Source organism: Maylandia zebra, linkage group LG7 (assembly GCF_041146795.1).
Source record: "Maylandia zebra isolate NMK-2024a linkage group LG7, Mzebra_GT3a, whole genome shotgun sequence".
Taxonomy (NCBI): Eukaryota; Metazoa; Chordata; class Actinopteri; order Cichliformes; family Cichlidae; genus Maylandia; species Maylandia zebra.
In genome coordinates, this window is record NC_135173.1 from 68,339,651 (window position 1) to 68,363,608 (window position 23,958).

The 23,958-nt window shown below is 44.5% G+C and overlaps 1 protein-coding gene and 1 long non-coding RNA gene across 3 annotated transcripts in view; one reads left to right on the forward strand and one right to left on the reverse strand.

Annotated features, from left to right (window-relative positions):
* The window catches only part of itga11b (integrin, alpha 11b), a 38,212-nt gene that overhangs the window by 6,928 nt on the left and 7,326 nt on the right, over positions 1–23,958 (reverse strand). For both annotated transcript variants that reach the window (XM_004571485.6, XM_014410684.4), the window contains exons 2-18: positions 23,764–23,875; positions 16,372–16,481; positions 15,933–16,024; positions 15,295–15,409; positions 15,092–15,219; positions 14,580–14,728; positions 13,845–13,989; positions 13,566–13,731; positions 13,311–13,381; positions 10,251–10,395; positions 9,683–9,831; positions 9,420–9,563; positions 7,805–8,008; positions 7,577–7,707; positions 6,787–6,959; positions 3,645–3,784; positions 3,448–3,558 (exon numbers count right to left, since the gene is read on the reverse strand). In XM_004571485.6, the coding sequence (XP_004571542.2) occupies positions 3,448–3,558; positions 3,645–3,784; positions 6,787–6,959; positions 7,577–7,707; positions 7,805–8,008; positions 9,420–9,563; positions 9,683–9,831; positions 10,251–10,395; positions 13,311–13,381; positions 13,566–13,731; positions 13,845–13,989; positions 14,580–14,728; positions 15,092–15,219; positions 15,295–15,409; positions 15,933–16,024; positions 16,372–16,481; positions 23,764–23,875 (2,285 nt within the window). The remainder of the gene's footprint in view (positions 1–3,447; positions 3,559–3,644; positions 3,785–6,786; positions 6,960–7,576; positions 7,708–7,804; positions 8,009–9,419; positions 9,564–9,682; positions 9,832–10,250; positions 10,396–13,310; positions 13,382–13,565; positions 13,732–13,844; positions 13,990–14,579; positions 14,729–15,091; positions 15,220–15,294; positions 15,410–15,932; positions 16,025–16,371; positions 16,482–23,763; positions 23,876–23,958) is intronic.
* LOC143419593 (uncharacterized) lies at positions 533–16,060 on the forward strand. The gene is made up of 3 exons (XR_013099613.1): positions 533–695; positions 10,345–10,478; positions 15,866–16,060. It is a non-coding gene; the product is annotated as an uncharacterized LOC143419593 (long non-coding RNA).

Genomic DNA, 23,958 nt, shown 5'->3' on the forward strand with positions numbered 1-23,958 from the left:
TACTTTGTAGAACCAGCTGCAGTTCCAGCTGCCAGTCTTTTAGGGTCTGTCTCTACCAGCTTTGCACATCTACAGACTGAAATCTTTGCCCATTCTTCTTTGCAAAACAGCTCCAGCTCAGTCAGATTAGATGGGCAGCGTTTGTGAACAGCAGTTTTCAGATCTTGCCACAGATTCTGGATTGGATTTAGACACCAGACAGGTCAGGGATAAAGTTATTGAATAATTACGCATACTTTTGCAAGGCTGAATACTTTTGCAAGCTACCGTATGTATGTGTGTGTGTGTGTATATATATATATATATATATATATATATATATATATATATATATATTTATTAGGGGTGCAACGATACTCGTATCGATATTGAACCGTTCGATACAGTGCTTTCGGTTCGGTACGCATATGTATCGAACAATACAACATTTGTAATTTATTTTATCAACTTTCCTTCTGACGATGCTGTCTGTGTTGAGCGCTCAGTGGATCTGCGTTCGACTACTCCGCCTAGGCTGCACTGTCCAGCGCAGATCCACTGAGCGCTCAACACAGACAGCATCGTCAGAAGGAAGAGCGCAGGGCAAGCTAGCGAGACAGAAGTTAAGCTCTCCTTGCAACATGGACCTCCCCCACCCTCATTCAGATCTGGCGTTTGGAATTATTTTGGTTTTCATGTGACGTATGACCCTGAAGGTAAGCGAGTCATGGACTAAAGTAAAACAGTATGTTGGATGTGCCACGCAATGCTCAATTACATGGGTGTGAACTAGTGTGTTAGCGCAGTTAGCTCGTTAACGTGTTGGCCGTCTAGCCCCATGCACGGAGCGATCGGCGGTAGCTCGTTAACGGAGATTTGCCGTGTTGTGGCGTTAAGGTCATTTCAACGAGATTAACCTGAAAGCACTAGTGGGAACACAACGAATATGACTGCACATTTACACCGACATCATCCTAGTGCAAAGACAAAAACAACAAGCATGCTACTAACTTTAGCCGAGTCATTTAGACAGCTGTTAGCACATGATTCTCCTTATGCTGCTGAGAATATAGCCCAGAAGAAGCGGATAGTATAGCTTTTATTTTGGAAAGAGCCATTTCTCTGTAATAAACTCTCTTTTTCAAAGATGAGTGATTCCTCAATCAGATACAGGGCTCGCAATATCGCTAGCCCGACGTCCTGGGGCTAGCGATTTTTTCCAGTCGGGCTACCAAAATCTATCTCTGCCCTGCCCGTCGGGCTTTTGTAGGAAAAATATATGTCAATGCTTTTGCATTCTTTCAGAAATGTAGCTGGGTAATTATGTCATTGGCATCGATGAGCCACTGTCAATATGTGACATTGAAATCGCGTTTGAATTTGCGCTTGTTTTTTTGCTTTCACTTTGCAATCGTGCGAACTGTGTATAGAGAGCGACAGCACTGATCTGTGAGTGATGATAATTTGTGCACCAATTCCTCTGACATCGTCTTATTAATCGTTAGCTTACTATGCAAACATGACAAGTGAAATCTCCCGCAGCTTAAACATGTGAGAGGTTGATCGCAGAGAATCGCTGAAATTATGTGAGTGAGCGTGTAAAAGCATTTCAGTTCTGCTGAGCCAAATAAGACAGGTCAGGGTGAAGAAGTGACAGCCAAAGAAAAGCTTACCACAAAACGGAGAAGTTATGACAAATCAGACTATAAGGCAAAAAGAAAGTGCAGCTTTATGGTTTCATGGACAAAAGAATTTCTGTGGCTGCAATATGACGAGCTAAATAACCAGGGCTGCACATAAGTGGTCCGCAGGTGCGCATTCGCTGTCAAAATAAAAAACACGCACAAGGGTTAGGGTTAAATTTAAAAACTGTACTTTTGAGTTAAAATATATATTTATAATTTTAATAAATGACAAATTAAAAATGCATGAACATTTTTTTGTATCGAAAAAATATCGAACCGTGACACCAAAGTATCGAACCGAACCGTGAATTTTGTGTATCGTTGCACCCCTAATATATATACAGTGTTGGTCAAGTTACTTGAAAAAAGTAATCAGTAACTAATTACTGATTACTCCCCCAAAAAAGTAATCCCGTTACTTTACTGATTACTTATTTTCAAAAGTAATTAATTACTTAGTTACTTAGTTACTTAGTTACTTTTTAAAAACACAATTTACAACCTGAAGAGGTGATAAAGTGATAGATCTTTCAGCCCAATTCTACTTTTTCTACATAATCCATCATACAAAATGTAATCAAATGGAAAAGTCTCTTTTTTTAACTTGTTTTATCAGTTTTAATCTTTTAACTTTATGCATCAAGCAAAACATTTAATTATATGCAACATTCTCTGACTTGAATAAATTAGTTTAACATTTAAACCTATTTTCTGCACATTCCAGCACATAAAATAAAATATTTTTTGTGTTTACACTCAGTCTTTCAAACAGATGCAAGTAAAACACAGCAGAAAATAAATAAAGTCAAAGACTCAGCGGTCCTTTTGCTCTATTTTCACCTGTAAAGCAGGAGCAGGGTAGGCGGAGGGTTACCCTGGTGCAGGTGTGCTGCGGTCAGTTGAAGAATCCGCGCGAGTGTCTCTGTGAGTTTCCCATCACGTCGTAGCTACTCGGTGCTTGTTGGAAGTTTAGGGGTTTTTTTCGCTGTAAAAAGAAGTTTTCTTCCCACGCACGATGGACGCTAATGTTTTTGTCACTTTTTATGGAATCAAACTCAAAGTAAGGTCAGTACTTCCACGCTTTAAACGCTGCACGCTCATACTCTCTCTGCACTCGATATATGATCCATTGTTGATCTGCACACAGCTGCTGTCACCAACGTCGCACTTGCTTACGTCACTGTCATGAGACATTCTCGCAAAAAAAAATCACGGTTTTAGTAACGCAGTAACGCAGCGTTCCTACGGGAAAGTAACGGTAATCTAATTACCGATTTTGCAATAGTAATCCCTTACTTTACTCGTTACTTGAAAAAAGTAATCAGATTACAGTAACGCGTTACAAGTAACGCGTTACTGCCCATCTCTGTATATATATATAGCAATTCTAAGTGTACCCCGCCCTCCAGGGAAGAGCCTGATTAGTTGCCCAACGTCCCTGAACTGGCTCCTCTTGACATAAAGTTGGAGCCAACTTCGAGCTCCGTCAGGATGTCTGAACTCTTCACCTTTCAGAGGAAACTCAGAGGAGCTGACCTCATACTTCAGGCTGTTACCCAGATCGTGACCACAAGGGCGGGTTTAAGATTGACCAGTAAATCCAAAGCTTTCAGATTATCATCTTCCCATCAGAAAATACATCTCAGAGAAGCTGACTCTGGTCTGCTCTGAACAACAACTTCTTTCTTACCTTTTTTCACTTTATAAAAAGTGTCCTGTGCAAAAAAAATTTCTCTGCTCTGAAGCTAATCAGGCAGTTCAAACCCGTGTTCGAAGCTCTCACCTCGGTTCTTTGGGTGCTCTGCCAGTCCGGGTCCAACACCGGCCCCTCGTCTGGGTTCTGCAATCCTGTCTCCAGGACGACAACTATGGGACGCCCGTAATCTGTCGTCTCCTGTTTGTCGTATTACATTTTCGTGTTTAAGGACTCACACATAATGGGAATCATTTGACCGTGATTGTGCCCGGGCTGTTTCTGACCTGGACGGAGAAGCCAAGGCGTTTGCATATCTGACTTCCTGTCTGGAGAAACAAACTTCGGGGCTGCTGTCGATCCGATTCGTCCAGCACTGCCCGGGGAGGGAAACGCCTCTCATCCAACAGCAGACTGTACCAGACCGCTGAAGAGGAGGAGGAGAAGGAAAATGTGAGCTGAAACAGAGGCTTAATGTGGCACAATGAGACTGTAAATACAAGCAGACTTTTACAGGTCCTTCAGAGGATATGAAAGGAAGTGATGTCATCTTTTGTAGTCGTTAGTCCGAACTGCTCCACTTATGCTTCCAAAAATGTTTTGGAATAAATTAGAAACAAGTCCACCGACTATTGTTTCACAACATAATCAAGTACCAGCTTTACAGCTTCCTGTAAAGAGGGAACTGTACACTGTAATATTCATTCAGCAGTCGCCTCAAAGGTACTTTATATGAAAGTAAAGAACCTACAGTGTTAGGGAGAAAACCACAACAGTCAGATGCTTATCAATGGTCACCACTTAGCAACACTGGGGAGGGAGAACTCAAGATTAGGGAGGGGCAGAAGAGAACACATAGTGACCATGAAAAATAAAATAAATTGTGTAATATAAACACATTGGGAGGGACAAGAGGGGGTCACCTGGTCCAGCCCTAACTCTATATGCTTTAGCAAAAAGGAAAGTTTGAAGCCTAATCTTGAAAGTAGAGATAGTGTCTGTCTCCTGAATCCAAACTGGAAGCTGGTTCCACAGAAGAGGGGCCTGAAAACTGAAGGCTCTGCCTCCCATTCTACTTTTAAATACTCTAGGAACAACAAGTAGGCCTGCAGAGCGAGAGCCAAGTGCTCTGATAGGGTGATATGGTACTACAAGGTCATTAAGATAAGATGGGGCCTGATTATTTAAGACCTTGTATGTGAGGAGCAGGATTTTGAATTCTGGATTTAACAGGAAGCCAAAACAGGAGAAATCTGCTCTCTTTCTAGTCCCTGTCAGGACTCTTGCTGCAGCATTTTGGATTAACTGAAGGCTTTTCAGGGAGTTTTTTGTACATTCTGATAATAATGAATTACAGTCGTCCAGCCTGGAAGTAATAAATGCATGAACTAGTTTTTCAGCGTCACTCTGAGACAGGATATTTCTAACTTTAGAGATGTTGCACAAATGGAAGAACACAGTCTTACATATTTGTTTAATATGTGCGTTGAAGGACATGTCCTGGTCAAAAATGACTCCAAGGTTCCTCACAGTGTTACTGGAGGCCAAGGTAATGCCATCCAGAGGAAGAATCTGGATCCTGCAAACTAGCAGGTAGCTGCCTCTCCCTGATCCTGGGTCTGATTCAGGTTCTTCATTAAGTCATCAAAACAATACCTGTGAAGGTTGAACTCGGATGTGGTTGTATTACTGAAGTTTCAGTGCTGTGCTGATGTTTGTTTTTATGTCCGGGACTCGTCGTGCTTTCAGGCTAAACTAAAGCAGATCCTAATAAATAAATATGTTGACAATGCAGCTGGTGTCAGTCCGTTATCTGGACCTTCGTGAGCTTTCACAAACACGTTGCCGGTGTGTGTTCTTCATCTCCGTGTGCAGCTAATGTCTGAAACGGCATGCAGCCAAACTGTTCTTCAGTCTGAGAGCCTTTAGAAACTTTCATAATAGCAACGCACGCGTAAAATACAGCAACTACTTCTTAGTGCTTGATCTACAGTAATGAAGTGACGCATTTCCTGCGTCCTTATTAGTTGCTGGATGCAGCAGCCTACAGTGTAACTGCAGAGCTCGTGTTCATCTGTTTAACAACTGAGTTTGATTTATGAGAGCACGGAGAGCCGAGGTAAGCTGCTGCTCAGCTGGTGTCAGAAACGCCACGTCCACACTGACAAAAACGGGTCGATATTTGGTCCAATCAAACAGAGGTTCAGCCTGTGGCTCAGATCTTCGATCTGTTGAGCCACGCTCGTGTTCGTGTTTCTGTAAACGTCCAATCCAGGCTGGACGCTTAGGGAGGCGGGTGGGCAATAAGGAGCTCGAGGAGAGGGAGACGTGAAGAAGGTCTGAGGTGACGGAGAGAGAAGCAGCGACACAGTTAAACAGCTGGCTGGCGTTAGCATGTTAGGGAGGTTTCCATGCAGCCGGCCCAAACATCTGGAGCTGGTTACACAGAGACACGACAACAGCGCGGGCCTCTGCGACCACGACAAGCTTCCCTCCACACAGACAGAAAACAGCTGCGTCCACTCAGCTGCAACACTGCACAGCTGTTAGCAGAAGAAGAAGAATTCATATTTCTCTTCTTTTGAATGACACGTAAACTCGGCCGGTTCAGAGAGAGACTGGATGAGCTATTCCAGGATGATCTCATACTGTGACATCACAACAGCAGATTAGCTGCTACCTTTTTCCTTCGGACACAAATTTGGCTTTTGTTAGCGGCCGACCTCATTTCCAGGAAAGTGTGAATGCTGCCAGATGTAAAAACAGAAGGAAGCGATTTGTAACTCATAACAAACACTAAAGACAGAATCACGCCAACCTCCCGTTCAAAGTCATCTTCTCCTTCACCCCTGGACCTCGTCCAGCTTTGCTGCTAGGCTCAGGTCTCTAGGCACAAGTCCTAGGATGTACATTTTCCTCTCAGATGGGTGCTGCGTCTCCTCTGGGCCAGGTTCCAGAGATAAGATGATGCACCATAGTTACCTCCGGCGAGGGAACTAGTGGTGTCGAGGTGTAGAGCGGGGTCATGTCAACAATCCATTAAACTTTGACTTCCATCCACCGAGATCTTCAAGGTCGCCTTCATGATTTGTCAGTGGAAAGTTAACAAAAATCCTCAGAACTTAGAAACTATAATCATTACAACTGTGCTGTGTGTTGTCAACATATAGAAAGTACCACTGCATTTGAAATCTGTCACATTTGACCTCTGACCTCTCCTTCAATCAGAGGTGTCAAAGTGATAATAATGTTTCTGGATCTTTGAACTCTATGTGTGGATCCAGTTTTTTGATTTGATTCAAAAGCTCATTTGAGATTGATTTAAATGTCATTTCTGAGGAAAACGTGCCTGAACCTGAGGCAGGACCTTTCAGTGTGGTGATCAGATCCCACGCAGGTGAATAAGCAGACATGTTTGTGTACTCCTACCAACATCTTTCCTGGTCTTCGTCCTGGTCTTTGTCCTGAAGTCCAGACTCAGACAGACGATCACGGACATGCAGGTGACCTCCTTCCCTCCTCGCTGGCAGTCCTTGTTAAAGATGTTGACCTTCTCGGGTTCAAAGGTTAGTTTAGCCTGAATCTGCACCACACCACGTGACCTGCAGGGATGAAGCATTCTTATTATGAGTGTTTGTGCGTATTGGAGTTCCAAACTGTGGAGAGTCAGGTCCCGCATAACTCGGTTTTACTGGATGTACTTAAACTAGGGTTTGGTTTCACAAAGACTCCTCAGTGAGTGCAATGCCCTCCAATCTGATAGGAAGAGTCTATCTGTCTATAGTTTCCTATGGACCACATTGATCCCTCATAGGTGGTGGTGACTCATCGTGAGTCTGGTTGCTGTAACTGCAACAACCTCATACAGGCTCAATCTGAGGGCCTGAGTTTTTCAGAAGGAAAAAACACCTATTGGGAGGTGACTTGTCAAACACAAGTTAGCCACGCCCTAAATTATCCCCTGCTTTCTGACCCTTGTTTACTGAACAGACATCATGTTGTGTTGAAGATGCTTTGAACACAGTCATTAAAGCTTAAACTCATCACAAGTGTTTAGGTCAGTATTTAAGTGAGCTGGAGGCTCATTTTCTCATAAACTTCTACAGCCAGACTTCAGAGGAGTCGCCCCCTGCTGGCCTTTAGAAAGAACGCCGATTTGATTCGTTTTTCCAGCCTTACAGGGTCAAATCATCTGTCAGTTTATGAATGAGGCTCTGACCAGACAATGACAGCAGCTCCCAGCGCTCCCACTGCAAGGTCGACAAGTCCGTCTGCATTGATGTCCAAGACGCCATGAAGGCTTTGGCCAAAATACTGAAGACCTGCAGAAAAACCAGCCGCAGACAGACGCTGGAGAAGCAAAGCGAGAGAAGATTAAAACTCTCTGGGTTCTCTGATGCTGCATTATCTCTTCCAGCTAAGGTCCCTTAGCATCCGGACTGGTCACCTGTCTGTACTGAAGCTGGATGGTTTTGTCTTTGCCATGGAAGACGTAGACTGCCCCCTGGTGGTCATCCTCCAGTGGTGCTCCCACAATAAGCTCTTTGAACCCGTCTCCATTCATGTCAGGTACCTGAGCCAACGCTGAGCCCAGACGGGAGTTTTGGGAGTGGTCAGACACTTCCAGCACCCCCTGCAGGACAAACGACGTCTGGACAGAAACAAAACATTCTTTGGTTCAGGTTTTGTTCTTTTTTTAATCAAGGTTTCATTTAAAAAAGTAATTTCAATCCAGTCGTGGACAGATTACTGAACAGGCCTAACAGCACACAGATGGGGCATGAACAAGGCTTTGTTTGAAGTCATAGTTCACATTTGGCCAAAGGAGCTTGGAAAGAAAAGCGTCTGGACTTCTTTAAGTTGCTTGAAGACGTTTCACCTTCATCCGAGAAGCTTCTTCAGTTCTAAGGTCAAATGGTGGAGAGTCCCAGATATAAACCTAGTGGGAGTTTCCCCCCGCAGAGGGACAAAAGGACCCCTGATGATCCTCTAATCACCTGAGCCAAGGTGGGAAACTGGGCGTGGGTCCCAATCAGCCAGAGTTTCAGGTGTGTTCATTGTGAAACCTGGCCCCACCTTATCATGCGAATTCCTGAGGTCAGATGGCCCAGGATGTGAGTGGGCGTTAAGGTGTCTGGATTATAGATGGCAGAGAGTTGGTGTCGTAAACCCCGCCTCTTTTCAAAGATGGTCGCTCACAGTGGACATAGATGGCTTCTTTCACTCCTCTTTCAAACCATCTGTCCTCTCTGTCCAAAATGTGAACATTGGCATCCTCAAAGAGTGACCTTTGACCTTTAGATGCAGATGGACTGCTGAGTCTTGTCCTGTGGAGGTGGCTCTTCTGTGTTGTGCCATGCGCTTGTGAAGTGGCTGTTTGGTCTCTCCAATGTAGAGGTCCCACTCCCACTAGGTTTATATCTGGGACTCTCCACCATTTGACCTTAGAACTGAGGAAGCTTCTCGGATGAGAGGTGAAACGTCTACAAGTAACTTAAAGAAGTCCAGACGCTTTTCTTTGCAAGCTCCTTTGACTACGATGACCTGGATGACTGAGAACCTTCACAGACATAGTTCACATTAGGTGATGGAAGGTCAGTCACACAAACAATCACAAAGCGACAGATAATTCTGCAACTCTTTTTCACCGTTTTAAAACAAGTGAAAAACATTCAAAACGACACAGAAACCAATCAGGAGGAGAGAGAAGCTCAAAATAATCACGAAAACCAGCAAACTGACCACTAGTTGAACCTCTGTGGCTCTCAGTCATCCAGGTCATGCTAGTTTTAAGAGCTTGAAAAAGAAGACAGCTGGACACCTTTAGGTTTGAGCCTAAAGAAGTCTGCCTGCCTTCTTTTTTGAGAGCCTGAAGAGATAAAACTAGATAAAGCTGTCAGTGGGGGTTGAGGTACTTTTACCAATCTGTGCACAGGACCTTTTGTCTCATAATTTGTCCATGACTCTTGTGTGGGGTTATCATCTTGTGACAACTTCTTCTGCTATAATGACAGTTACAGAGAAATTGGTTGCTCCTTTGTAGCAGTACGTGGTTTTTATACCTGCGGTGTAACAGAGTAGATGTAAACCTTGCCTCTCTCCCAGCCATGGCTGTAGTACATGGGTGCTGCCACCAGGAGGACATCAGTCTGTCCGTCACTGTCAATGTCCATCGATAGCAACTCACTGCCAAAGTATGACCCAATCTAGACAAAAACACAAATAAACCATAGAAACTAAACAAGATATTACACCAAGGAAGAGATACCTGAATGTCCACCAGGTTTGATTCATTCAAATATGGTCACAGTGGATTAAAACACACCTGCTCTCCCAGCAGTGCATGCCAGATGGTCAGGTCTCCACTGTTCTTCAGGGTGAATATGATCACCTTTCCAGTGTGGTTGAATCTTGGAGCTCCAGCTACATAAAGCTGAGAGCCGCGGGATGAAATGAGTGAACCCACCGAGTAGCCTGAAAGAAGATGAAAAACTGATTCGTTTGACTTGCACACATTGACCGTTCCATTTTGTTAGACCTATTTCCTCGGATTCTTCCAAGGTAAGAAAGCTTAAAGTAGACCGACTCTGCATTTTCTTATTTCCTGTCATATGTTTCCTGTTCCAAAGGGGGATGTTCCCATTAAACCTGACTAAAGTTTCTAGTAATGTGACCAGAATGGGCCAAACACACACTTTAGACTGCTCTAAACAGTCAGTTTATCATGTTTTATTTCTACTACTGAATCTGTATGACATCATAGAGGGCATAGCCTTAGAGTGATCTCATGTATCGCAGCTATACAACCCCTGTGCTCACCATTCCTTCTGAAGACCCACAGACTACAGGCTGGTATATCACATATCATGTTGTACACTTTATATCAATATTACCCAGATAGGCTGCATGGTTCTTCAGCTCCTCTGGAAACTCATCCTGGTAGGATGATTTCGGTGGAACAACTTTCCCGTGTTTGCTTTCTTTCAGCACGGCACCATTCCAGTCATAGGCGCCCACCGCTCCGAGAAGAACACCATCCTAAAGGAAAACATGGATTTAAAGGGAAGGCACTACCACCCACTATGTTTGAGGACTCCCAGAGGCGACCCTAGAAACTCTAGGTACCCACTCTAACCCTGACTGTATGTCCAGATATTAAAGTTGTTACTGAGTCATCGGACAGCATTGAATGACCAAACCTTTGGGAAAAGCACAGAGTCCCATCTGGGAGGTCTGAGTTGGCCCTGACTGATTTTGGCACTGCACTTCCCCATTAAAGGCCCTTTAGTCACTCGTGACCAGAGATGGGCAGTAACGCGTAATCCGATTACTTTTTTCAAGTAATGAGTAAAGTAAGGGATTACTATTGCAAAAACGGTAATTAGATTACCGTTACTTTCCCGTAGGAACGCTGCATTACTGCGTTACTAAAACCGTGATTTTTTGCGAGAATGTCTCATGACAGTGACGTAAGCGAGTGCGCCGTTCGTGACAACAGCTGTGTGCAGATCAACAGTGGATCATATATCGAGTGCAGAGAGAGTATGAGCGTGCAGCGTTTAAAGTGTGGAAGTACTGACCTTACTTTGAGTTTGATTCCATAAAAAGTGACAAAAACATTAGTGTCCGCTGTGCGTGGGAAGAAAACTTCTTTTTACAGCGAAAAAACCCCTAAACTTCCAACAAGCACCGAGTAGCTACGACGTAATGGGAAACTCACAGAGAAACTCGCGGATTCTTCCACTGACCGCGGCACACCTGCACCAGGGTAAACCTCCGCCTACCCCACTCCTGCTTTACAGGTGAAAATAGAGCAACAGGACCGCTGAGTCTGTGACTTTATTTATTTTCTGCTGTGTTTTACTTGCATCTATTTGAAAGACTGAGTGTAAACACAAAAAATATTTTATTTTATGTGCTGGAATGTGCAGAAAATAGGTTTAAATGTTAAACTAATTTCTTCCAGTCAGAGAATGTTGCAGATAATTAAATTGTTGCTTGATGCATAAAGTTAAAAGATTAAAACTAATAAAACAAGTTTTAAAAAGAGACTTTTCCATTTGATTACATTTTGTATGATGATTATGCCGAAAAAGTAGAATTGGGCTGAAAGATCTATCACTTTATCACCTCTTCAGGTTGTAAATCGTGTTTTTAAAAAGTAACTAAGTAACTAAGTAATTAATTACTTTTGAAAATAAGTAATCAGTAAAGTAACAGGATTACCTTTTTGGGGAAGTAATCAGTAATTAGTTACTGATTACTTTTTTCAAGTAACTTGACCAACACTGCTCGTGACTCCTGTACTGTACTTGAGTACTTTTGATAGGACAGTAACATCATCAGGTGGCTGGTGAAACGCCTGGGTTAGTTAGGTTGTATTTTAGCCACGTTAAACAACTGTTATTTGAAAAGAAAACTCTGGGAAATGTCGCTTTCTAAATGAAACCTTGCAATTTTATATGATTTCCATCTTGAGAAGAACTGGATAGAAAGACCATATAAGGGCGTGTATGAGGACGTAGGCCCTAAACAGTTCACAAGTGACAAGATGTTACACAGGGAAACTTATTGAGCTCTGAGCTGCAAACCTGAAGACCCCACGATGAAAAAACCTGCTGGCAATGTTGGAACTGAAATGGTTTCTGAATCGTCCTTAAACTCAGTTGAACTGTCTCAACACACGTGTGAGCAGCCAGGCCGTCGTAAAGTCCAGATATGAACGTTTTTAAATCTTTGAGTCATCGTCTCTCCGGGACAGAAAGTCGAGGACGGCAGTGAGTGACCAAATTTTTGGCGGTGCCAGCGCCACAAAGTGTCCCGCCTGCAGGACCTGAGCTGCTGAGCCCTGCATGAGTAAACCTGAGCTGAGGATGGTTTTCCTGCAGGCAGAGATGATGCTATGATGCCTGTTTTCCTCATCAGTCTACCTCACTTTACCTTTTTAATCCCAAAACTTAAGAGCAGAAACACTTTGCATATTTGTCTGTGTGCAGTCAGTGTGTGTGTGTGTGTGTGTGTGTGTGTGTGTGTGTGTGTGTGTGTGTGCAGATTTGCATCTATTCTCCAATGAGTTCGTGCCTGCAGCTTTACGTTCAGGAAAACCATCTGTTCTCTGTTACACACACACAGTTTCCACCTCACATTTTCACTCCCTGACGCTGGGATACGATTTTCCCTGGATGAGAAACAACAGAAATATTTCTCGAAGCTTCTCATCCTGCAGCTTTAGATATTTGTCAGGACCAGAACCAGGCTGGTGATGGATGTTCGAGGACGATACCGATACCAGCATTTAAGTTTCTGTTGGCAAAACCGCCGCTCTGCTCCTGTCTTCTTTCTGGGTTCAGCTTTAGTGAAGAAAACTTGAGGAAATTGAATAATTGATACTTTGCCAAGTCCCTTTTTATGCAGAAAAAGTAGATGAAGATGTTTTTCAGCAGTAATTTAATGGAAGTTATTATTTTTTCTGTCCAGAGTGGACAGATCTTTGAAATCTAATCCTAAAATGGAAAATCCACAGATCTTCTTTTCCATTTTACTTCACAAATTCTTGTATCGCTTTATCCAAGTTAAACTTCTATCACTTAAAAAGTAATACTTGTCCTTTGATTTTCTCAGTCAATAAAAACCATGTGCCGTCCAAATATCCCATCACTAAGTCGTGTGTTACTTCGTATTTCTTTTAAAACATGAACTCGTCCTCTAAAAGCTGTATTTACTCTGTTATCTGTCTACTGCTAGCATTTGTTTGATGATCTGAAACACATCAGTGTGACAAATATGTACCTGCACCTGTTTCTGCACTCAGTGCTCTGCGTGTTGAATGTAACAGAGTGGGTCAACAGGAAAACCATTTTCCTATCATAGACAGATTTGTGGAAGCTTTTGAAAGCGCTTCATTTATCACACATCACTACCACTGTGTAAGAATGCAGCTGTGAGTCACTCACTTTGACTAAATGTGAGGAGAAACCGGCCTGAGCCATCTGCAGACCGAACCCTCGACCCTGACTGCTGGTTCCTGCAAACCGGACAAACAACAAAGACGACTTAACTTTTCCCTCCAGACCCTCCAGTCCTCCTGTTACACTTTAATGGATATCATTAGATAATACTTTTCAGAGTTAATTGTGAAATGCTCGTTAGTACGATGGATTCCGCTTTTCTGTAAATACTACAGTTTAACAGGATAAATGTTAGCTGACCTTCCAGAGAGAAAATCCTCTCTCCCAGGGCGTCCACAATGTCCTTCAGCGCAGATTCATCTGTCACGTTGAAGAAGTGCATCTCATCAGGGTCACTGGCAATAAACTTGATTTCCTTTAGAAAGGCTTCGGGGTTGATTCCCCGGCGGTTGTAATAACCCAGAACCTGCAGGAGATGCAGAGGAAACAGGATGTTAGTCAGAGCTTCGTAAGTCCAGAAACAACCAATAGAAACAGAGTTCGATGGGTGGGGGTGGGGGGTCTGGGGCTAAGACTCACAGCGATGGCATACATGGTGATGTTGTCTCTCTCGCTGTCTGTGACGGCCTGCACCAGGTGAGGACTGTCATGTGATTCACCGTCTGTAATCACAATCATCACCTTCTGAGCTCCCGGCCGGCCGCCGCGCTGGAACGCCTCGGATCTGCACAGGAACATCGGATGAAGTTCAGAAGATTCAAAGCTCTGAACGCTTGTTCTGGCTAATCTTAGCTAGCTGCTTAATGTACCTGCTGGTGTAGCTTGGTTGCTAACATTATCTCTATCTAAGTCCTCTGTGAAGGCACTTTGTTAGTTTTCATCCAGAGCTTGCTTTGGACTTTTCTTGGTAGTCGTCTCAGAGAGACTCAAACATCTTTTGGAAATCCTTGGCCTTTAGCTACGAGGCCAAGAAAAAGAAACAGGAGCTACGGCCTCCAGGAGCTGATGGGGAAAGAAAAACTTGCTTTGGCTGAAAAATGCTGGAGATGCTTCATCTGTGGGTTCATGTTTGAGAACTTTTATACTTTGCCATATGGAAGTAATTAATGTTCTGACTGGTTTAATTTTGGTAGGTTTAGTAAATTATACACTAGGAAACTTTGGTTCAATCCATTTTCCCAACATGAGTAAATGACTGGAACTCTCAGGGTTGCTCAGAGTAGGTGGGTAATGGTATCAGACCAATAACTATTTAAGGGTAAGTTTGTGTGGGCCCAGCACATTTTTGTTTGGGGTCATAATTTGGTGTCGTACCGGGCCACGTTGATTCCCAATGCCGTCCTCGTTTCCTCACCACCTCTTTGGTCGATGCGCCTGGCAGCGTCCACTACGTCCTCCACCGTCTGATACTCATCCAGTGTGAACTCGTGGACAACCGAAGAGCCGTACTGAATGACTCCCACCTGCAGCCAAAATACAGCTCTGTCCACATGAACAATAAACCACTCATGCAGCACCTGTCACCTTCAAACTATGAACAGATGAACTCTCAGATCTAAGATCAGTGGTAACCCAACATTTCGGAGAAGGTCAAAATTGACTTTTTGGGGGAAATGTGAATAGTTTTGGTGTTCCTTGTTCCCGGACTGGAAAAACTTGGCATGACAATATAATTAAAACAAGAATTGCATATTCTGACTGTGTGGGGTTTAGAGCCGGGCACTGATGATGACTCAGACCTCAGAGGGTTAAAAGCACTACAGTCTTTGTGTGCAGATAGGGCAGGATGCTCACTTTATCTGGTTCTGATCAAGAGATAAACTAACCTGTGTCTGACCTGGTCCGATGTAGAACTTGTGCAGGATGTTTATGAGGAAGTCTTGAACTTCATACCAGGGGTAGATGGAGTTGGAACCATCCAGAACAATCACAATGTCCATGAACGTCTCACACCCTACAAGATTGTAAAGGAACGTTAGAAACTGGATGGACAGATGGACGGATAGGTGGATGGAAGTGTGCTGATTACTCTGCAGGGCAGGTGCGATGGTGTTGGACAGCTTGAAGTTTCGGCCGACTCTGGAGCAGATCCCAGTGCTGTACAGGGAACTTCCACATTCGTGAGACCAGAGCGGACCGCAGGTCTGAGGCAGCACACACACCGAGTGGACAAACACAAGAGGAAGGAAGAAAATCAAAGCTTAATGACTTGGTGTGACGTGCAGAAACACATGAAATAAAACAAAACCAGTGACAACAGCAGAAGCTCTGCACGGTGTTTGTGCTGTTGGTGCTTTTTAGTGGCTCAGGAGGTAGAGCGGGTTGTCTACTAATCAGAAGGTTATGGGTTCGATCCTCAGCTCCTCTAGCCTGCATGTTAAAGTTTCCTTGACTGTAAATGTTAGGTGAAAAGCACTTTAGGGAAAGGTTGACTAAGCTTTGGAGTAAGAGAGTACTAAGTACTCAAAGTTCTATGTAAATATGAGTCGTTTACCATTTTTTGACCATTTTTACTACAAGTATGTTGTAAAATCTATAAGTGCTGAGCAGTTAAAACAATGGTGACTGTTTGTTTTCACTTCCCTCTGCTCTGTTCTTAGAGGCCTCTACCTTAGCTTTGATTCTGGCGGTGACTTTATCGTGATGAACTCTTTCGGTGGGACTCACCACAAAGCTGCTGTCTTTGGGGTTGGAGGTCAGCGTCATTCCCAGCCTCATCTTGTCCTTCCTCTCAGACACGTTGTTCAGAGTGAGTCTCCCTGATCACAGCCAGAGCAGATGCTTTGTGATTTTAAGTTGAATGTTTTAGTGTGTTTTCCTGTGAAAGTCCTGAATCTTCCTTCCTGTAGCAGTTCCTGCTGTCTGAAACATCTAACGGAAGCATTCCTACATGCAGCAGCATTTCCACTTTAAAGGGCCGACAAAGCAGTGAGCCTGAGGTGGCAACAAACCGACATGAAACCTGAGGCCAAGGCGATGACACCATGGTGAAAATGTCTTCACCATGAGGTCCACGACCTTCCCCCTGCAGGTTTTACTCTGACCTCTGTGACAGTTTACACACCTGAAAGCACCTGATCATCAATATTCATGCACTGCTGCTCACCCAGGTTGAGTCGGCTGCAGTTTGCAGAGTTCTTGCTGTCCAGCGGGCATCGGTACACATCGCCAGTCTGCTTCTTCCCCGTGGACTCAAAGGGAGCTCCAACCAGCAACCTGCAACCACGCACACAGTTTGAATCACAAACTTTATTTATAATGCAAAAGTCACGAATTCTAGAAAAAGAGGGACTCGTCTTTGAGGCTCGAACGCCGTATCGGACTGGTTTTATATGGTTAGATGTCCAAAGCCGAGCTGTTGGACTGCTGCACGTACACTTTATAATACAGCTCACAAAGCTCATGACTTTTAAGTATTTGTGGGTAAATATAATGACCTTATAATTCTAAATAAAATATATTATTACACCCTTAGTTGCGAGCTGTATTATGTCACCAACTGAACTTAAGTGTGTGTAACCTGAAGCATTATGTCATTGTCTTTGTCCAGGCTCAAAGCAAAGAGGAGGGTTTGCTAGGATTAGCCCGAGCGTTCAGGAGCTGTGAAAGACAGAACAGGAGGTTTCTGCACCATCACTCACAGCCTCCACTCCACTCAGAGCTACAACAGCCTACAGTGTGTGTCTGATATGAAAACGTTATGTTTTGTGGTCTGTTAATCCTTTCATTGGAGTGCTCTTGGTTGGGTTCTGGCCCAGTATGAGCTGCGTTTAAATCACAGACCTTCTTGGTATTTTTCTGCACGTACAGAAACTTTTTCACTTCCCCTCCTCAGAGGTCAGTCCTCGTGGCAGCGGTCATGTTAGACACAGATCCTGCTGCCACAGTTACACTCAGCAGGCGGGTCATTAGTGTTAACCGGCGTAAACGCCACCACATGTGGCCTCAGTGGCGGTTCTGGGAAGAGGGCTGACTCACATACCAGAGGAGCTGCTGCGGCAGAGCGCTAACCCTCAATCTGCTAAAGTGTCTCCTGTCCACATCAAACGGCGGAAAAGCAGGGCTGACAAACCACATCCCAGAACGCAGGCGGCCCGGGTTCACATCCTGCAGACAGAAGCACGCCTCCGAGCCTCTGACATCATCCCGCCATGCTGATCACTTCCTGAGCAGGTGATGTTGTTTAGCTTTCGGTGAAACTTCAAACTGCACGGGCTCTTCTGCTGCTGCTTTACGGGACTCTTTGTCATTTAATTGATGATCTCCGGGATGTTTTCCCCGAAACCAACAGCTCGAAGGTGAAGCCTGATAAATCTACCGGCGTAGACGCTGCTGGAGTTAAAAGTGGTGATCTTCTATCAGACAATTACAGTGTTGCAGACTTTCTGGAGTAATCCGATTACAAGTCAACCAAAGCTTTCCTCTCACAGGTTTGATTGCTTTTATGACCTCAGCCTTGTTCCTGCACAAACATCCCAGCTGACCACCGCCGAAGAGCCCAAACCAGCCTGTGTGGAAGACAGCGTCAGCCATGCCTCCAGCATCTCTTCTTCTTTCGATGCCACTCGTTCCCCGATGACGATGACCTCACGTCACAGCTTTTATGATCAGTTTATATGAAAACAAGTGTTCATTTATTCCAATATCTTTACTTGGTGATGCCACTTTTAGGCAATCGCTTGTGTTTCTTAGCGTTGTCTTTCTCCTCGAGTTCTCCATTCGTCACTTCCTGTTTTATTTTGGTAACAGCCTGTGTACATCCTGTCCTGCCCAACATAGATAATTTAATTACATGTACATTTTGTTAAAAGTAACAAACTTTCACTGTTTAAAACATTGAATTTAATCGAGTGTGGTCAAATAAAGTGTACGTGGCATGGTAGAGATTCATACTAAGCTCATTTTCCTTAATAATTAATTATTTAAATACAAAAAAAATTAAATAATAATCAGTTCCTGCGATTTTATTTTGGATTTGTGATGAACTTGTTTTTATTTTTGCCTGCATCTGCTCGTCTCCTGCAGCACCTTTTGTTGCTCTTTCACATTTAGCTTCATTAGAGTAGATGTCTTACAGCTGGCTGTTACTGAAGGAACGCAAGTCAGAGCCTCTGGTAGCAGCTCGGCCTGATGGTGCACACACACACACACACGGACAGCAGCTTGAATCCTGGCTGAGGAAACGCACAGCGGGAGGTTTGACCTCAGATGTAACTGAGGTCACCACAGGTCCTTCGGCGGCGACTCTGAGCCGTCGCTCTCACAGATGTAACCGAGGCAGATGTTTGCTCTCTGTTACTTTCAACAACCTGATGAGCAACACATCTGCTGTCTAAGTGGAGCGACACTCGATTGTGTTGCAGTTTTGCAGACGCAGCACCTGAACCAATCGTGAGTGAGTAATCAGTCCTCACTCGTACTTCGAGGGAATCACAGACTGCAGATCAGATTAATGCAGAACAAAGAAGGGGAAACAGGGATGACCAATCTCTGATTACACTGCGATTTATGCGCTTTGGGACTATGATGAGGAAAAAGTGAAACTCGTGTTGCACACGGTTAAACAAAACCAGATAAATATCCAAACCAGGACACGCAGGACAAATAGAGTCGATAAGAGATGCATGAGGACATTTCCTCTAATGTTACAGACTCAGCTGACCTTTATCAGCAAACAGTTTCTGCTTCAACATATTTGAAAGGTTTCACACAATCCACCGAAATCGATATCGGGGATCATTCGTCTTAGAGACGTTTAAAGGAAGAGTCAAACTAATGAAGCCACTTTAAAACGATGAAAACAGCTTCATGATCAAAGCGGGCTCGTCCTCACTCTCATGGCAGCTCTCTGCGCAGTGAGCGAGGCACTGAGGAACATGGAGCTGCTAGTGAGGAGACCACAGCTTCTCTTCATGGTCATTGGCCAGAGGGGCCGATGGCGCGATATGGCGGCCTCGCCTCTGTCAGTCTGCCCCAGGGCAGCTGTGGCTACAACTGTAGCTGCCTCCACCAGTGTGTGAATGTGAGAGTGAATGAATAGTGGCATTGTAAAGCGCTTTGGGTGCCTTGAAAAGCGCTATATAAATCCAATCCATTATTGTCTCAACCCTGCATGTGGACAGTTCACTCCTGTGGGTACCCGCTGCATTAAAATGCGACCTAACACAATTGCGACCGACCCACGCTGAGCTTCGAGAGCGCTCCAGCTGAGCCGTCCACAGAGGAGAGGAACGCTCCGGGGTTCCTACAGCCTTTTCTCCCAAAATAATCTGACGTGTTTATGCTGCTACACAAATACGTTCAAAGGACAACCTCTGACCAAAGCCTCGCTCTTGTGTGACCGACCTCCAGCAGAGAAGGTGAAATGGTCAGCATTCAGGTCAGAGCAGCATCCCTGAGATCTATCCATACAACATCTGTTTGACAGAAAGTCTTTCCCATTTCCTTTATATTGGGCTGCCTGTAGATCAGGAAGCAGACCAGATGATCATCTGTTAGCCTGAAGGTTGACGGTTCGATCCCTGGCTGCTCCAGTCTGCACGCTAATGTGTTTGTGAAGCTCAGGTACTCCCGATGAGTCCATTGGAGTGTGAGTGTTAGATAGAAAGTACGCAGGTGTAGAGGAAGTGCTTGTGTGAATGAGACATGTAGTATAAAGCGTCCATTCACTATTTCAGTGGACCGCGTCCAGCTGCAGACAGCCACCCACTGAAAACATCTGGAGCTTCATGAAACCAAAATAATAATTGTCATTTCTATGAAAAGGAGTACCGCAATCTTTTTATTAGCCTGAACAAACAGGACTTTAAACCTCATCAATGTACAGAGCAGGAATGAGAAAGACGACTGATCGCGGCTGAAACAGGAAGCAGGCGGCAGTCGCAGAGCCTGACGGTTTATTGGTACAAAGAATTCTCCCATGAACTCAGGAATATTGAGGATAACTGGGAAGACAGAAGGCGAGGATTATGCCTCTGTGCCGAGTGTCTGCTTAGAAGTCAAACACCTGAAATGCAGATATCACCGTGCAGAAAAACAATCCAGCTGAATTACCGTGTCAGATCCCCTTTACAACACGCACACACACACGCACACACGGTGGCGAGCGGCGTGATGGGCTTCACAGAGGGAGGCTGGGGAATAACAAACCACAACACATAGTTTCCAGATCCGGCGCTCCGCCTCCAGATGCAGGAGAGACTGCTCGCAAGACAAATGCAAATACTTTCCACTTGTTTACCTGAGACTTCAAAAGGAAGAGCGATTCTGTAATCCTGGAGGATCGCGAGGTATGCGTCACGGCTGAAAGAGTTTCCAGATAACAAAAAAACTGTTGGACAATCTCACCTGCAACCGCAGACAGAGGCTGAGAGGAAAACAACAGCGTAACCTCCTGATAATTAACTAAGTGCTCACAGGTTTCTGCTGTTTCATTTTCTGCCCTTCTGATTCCCAGGTGACGAACAAACACTCGCTGACGCTGCCAAACGTTTCATTCTTTCCACTGATTCTGAACTTTATTTAAAAGATTTCAAACAGCAGCGCATCATGCCAAGATCTAAAGAACCAAAGTCAGCGACGTCATCAGTCTGAAAGGTTACAGGCTTTGGGAGTGCAGCGAACCACAGCGAGAGCCGTTATCCACACGTGGAGGAAAACTGGAGCAGAGCTGAACCTTCACAGGAGCGGCTTCAACGGCTCATCCAGAGGCCGCAGAACAACATCGACTCTGCTCGGTTAAGGTCAGAGGTCATGATTCAACAATGAGAAAAACACGGGGCAAAAATGACCTCCGTGAGAGTTCAAGGCTCATCTCACATCTGCCAGAAAACATCTGGATGATCCCAGAGAGGGTTTGAGCCCCGTCACATCTGATGAGACGCCATCACGGCAGCAGCAGACATGGTGGTGGTCTGGGCTGCTCTGCTGCTCCAGGAGGATGTCCTCCCATCAGTTCATGCCATGAAGCTCAAGAGCACTCAGGCAGCAGGACAATGATCCAAATGAAGGTCTCGGAGTGGACCTTAAACAGCTGTTCATCCTGGAAAAACCTCCAACATGTCTAAATTCAAACAATCCTCCAAAGATGAGTCGACCAAAGTTTCTCCACAGTGACGTGAAAGACTCACTGAAGGCATCACAAACACAGCACTGCTGTTTCTGCTGGTGGAACAACCAGTTACCAGGTGTAGGGGCAGTTACTTTTGCACACAGGGCAGGTAGGTTTGATCACTTTGTTCCCTTAATGAATGAAATCATTGGTTTTGTGGTTTCCTTTGTCTGATATCAGATACTTTCCCACAGCTCTGTGCAGAGTTTTTGTCACCAAGACTTGATCAGTTTCTCAGTGTTCCTAATATCTCGTTTTTATTCTGAAGCTTCTTCGTATTTTCATATTTCTTTCTAAAGTCGTCTTCTTTCATCCCACTTTAACACACCTCATCTCCTCTGAAGGCCCGCTGAGAGTCCACGAAGGCTGAAAATATAAAGATGAAGGATGGGAGAGCAGACTGAGCGGGGAGCCAAGGACAAACTGTACAGGAACAAGTGTTTGCACGAGAGCGCGAGAGTGACGACCTGCGTTATGAAATCTGGATTTTCAGCAGTAAGAACTATAAATAATGTCCACATGCTCTGCAGAGAAATGTTCCACGTTTCAGTCTCGTTGGTGGAAAATGTGTCATCCTAACATGATCTTGACATCTCGACATAATTCACGGCCACGCTGCAGAGGGAGGACGGAAACAGACGAGCGGCGTTCCAAGTCGAAGGTATTTCAGCTCCATGGCCCAGAACATACAAACCTGCTGGCTTCAGACGGGCCGCGGCCTCCAGTAAATCCCAGCACCCCGCCATTATCTTTCATCCTCAACCAGACACGCAGACACGCAGACACCATCTATTCTGTCCTCACCTGGAGGAGATGTTCAGCTTGAGCTGAGCCTCCCCGAGGAGACGAGAACATTTTCCTAGAACTCTCTCCAGTTTTGAACGTGTTGGAAGCCTCGAGATGGAGCGCTTCGACATCGCCGGCCGGACACGACGAGCAAGAAACCGAGAGATGTGGCCCCGCCCTGAGTCCTCGCCTGCGTCAAAACGGACATCACGTTTAATTCAGGCCTGAAACTCACGAGGGAAGACTTCACTGAGCCCTGCAGGTTCATCTTCACATAAACCTCCTTCAGTCAGACTTTACAGGTGTCGCCCCCTGCTGGCTGTTACAGTAATGCAGGTTTAAGGCTTGGTTTTGTAAGCTGCTGCCATCTTTTCACTTCAGCCTACACCTGACTGCACCTGTCAGCCGTGTGCCATCCTGCTAACGCCAGCGGGTTAAACTTTGCTGTAACCATTGGACTCTCAGTGGAGTCTCGGAGCTACTTGGACCCTGAAACAGTTCATGAACAGGCGGGTTAAAGTAAACCAAGGAATCTATAAGAACGGGTTCGGGACGCGACGCCGGGATTCTCACCACCAGAGATGGGCAGTAACGCGTTACTTGTAACGCGTTACTGTAATCTGATTACTTTTTTCGAGTAACGAGTAAAGTAAGGGATTACTATTGCAAAATCGGTAATTAGATTACCGTTACTTTCCCGTAGGAACGCTGTGTTACTGCGTTACTAAAACCGTGATTTTTTGCGAGAGTGTCTCACGACAGTGACGTAAGCGAGTGCGACGTTCGTGACAACAGCTGTGTGCAGATCAACAGTGGATCATATATCGAGTGCAGAGAGAGTATGAGCGTGCAGCGTTTAAAGCGTGGAAGTACTGACCTTACTTTGAGTTTGATTCCATAAAATGTGACAAAAACATTAGTGTCCGCTGTGCGTGGGAAGAAAACTTCTTTTTACAGCGAAAAAACCCCTAAACTTCCAACAAGCACCGAGTAGCTACGACGTAATGGGAAACTCACAGAGAAACTCGCGGATTCTTCCACTGACCGCGGCACACCTGCACCAGGGTAAACCTCCGCCTACCCCACTCCTGCTTTACAGGTGAAAATAGAGCAACAGGACCGCTGAGTCTGTGACTTTATTTATTTTCTGCTGTGTTTTACTTGCATCTATTTGAAAGAGTGAGTGTAAACACAAAAAAATATTTTATTTTATGTGCTGGAATGTGCAGAAAATAGGTTTAAATGTTAAACTAATTCCTTCCAGTCAGAGAATGTTGCAGATAATTAAATCTTTGCTTGATGCATAAAGTTAAAAGATTAAAAATGATAAAACAAGTTAAAAAAGAGACTTTTCCATTTGATTACATTTTGTATGACGGATTATGTAGAAAAAGTAGAATTGTGCTGAAAGATCTATCGCTCTATCACCTCTTCAGGTTGTAAATCGTGTTTTTAAAAAGTAACTAAGTAACTAAGTAACTAAGTAATTAATTACTTTTGAAAATAAGTAATCAGTAAAGTAACGGGATTACTTTTTTGGGGAAGTAATCAGTAATTAGTTACTGATTACTTTTTTCAAGTAACTTGACCAACACTGCTCACCACTGCTGTCCTCCCGCCTCGTGCTGCTGCACCGTGTACCCGAACTGAGCTTCTTTAGACCCAGCGAAGATCTTGAAGTTCTTCGTGTCAAAGTTGAAACAGAGCTGAAGATCTGAAAGACAGAAAAAGGTTTGTTTTTATTCACCACCCATTAAAACCAGTCCACAGTGAGTCCTGCAGCCACGTGAGCTGGGA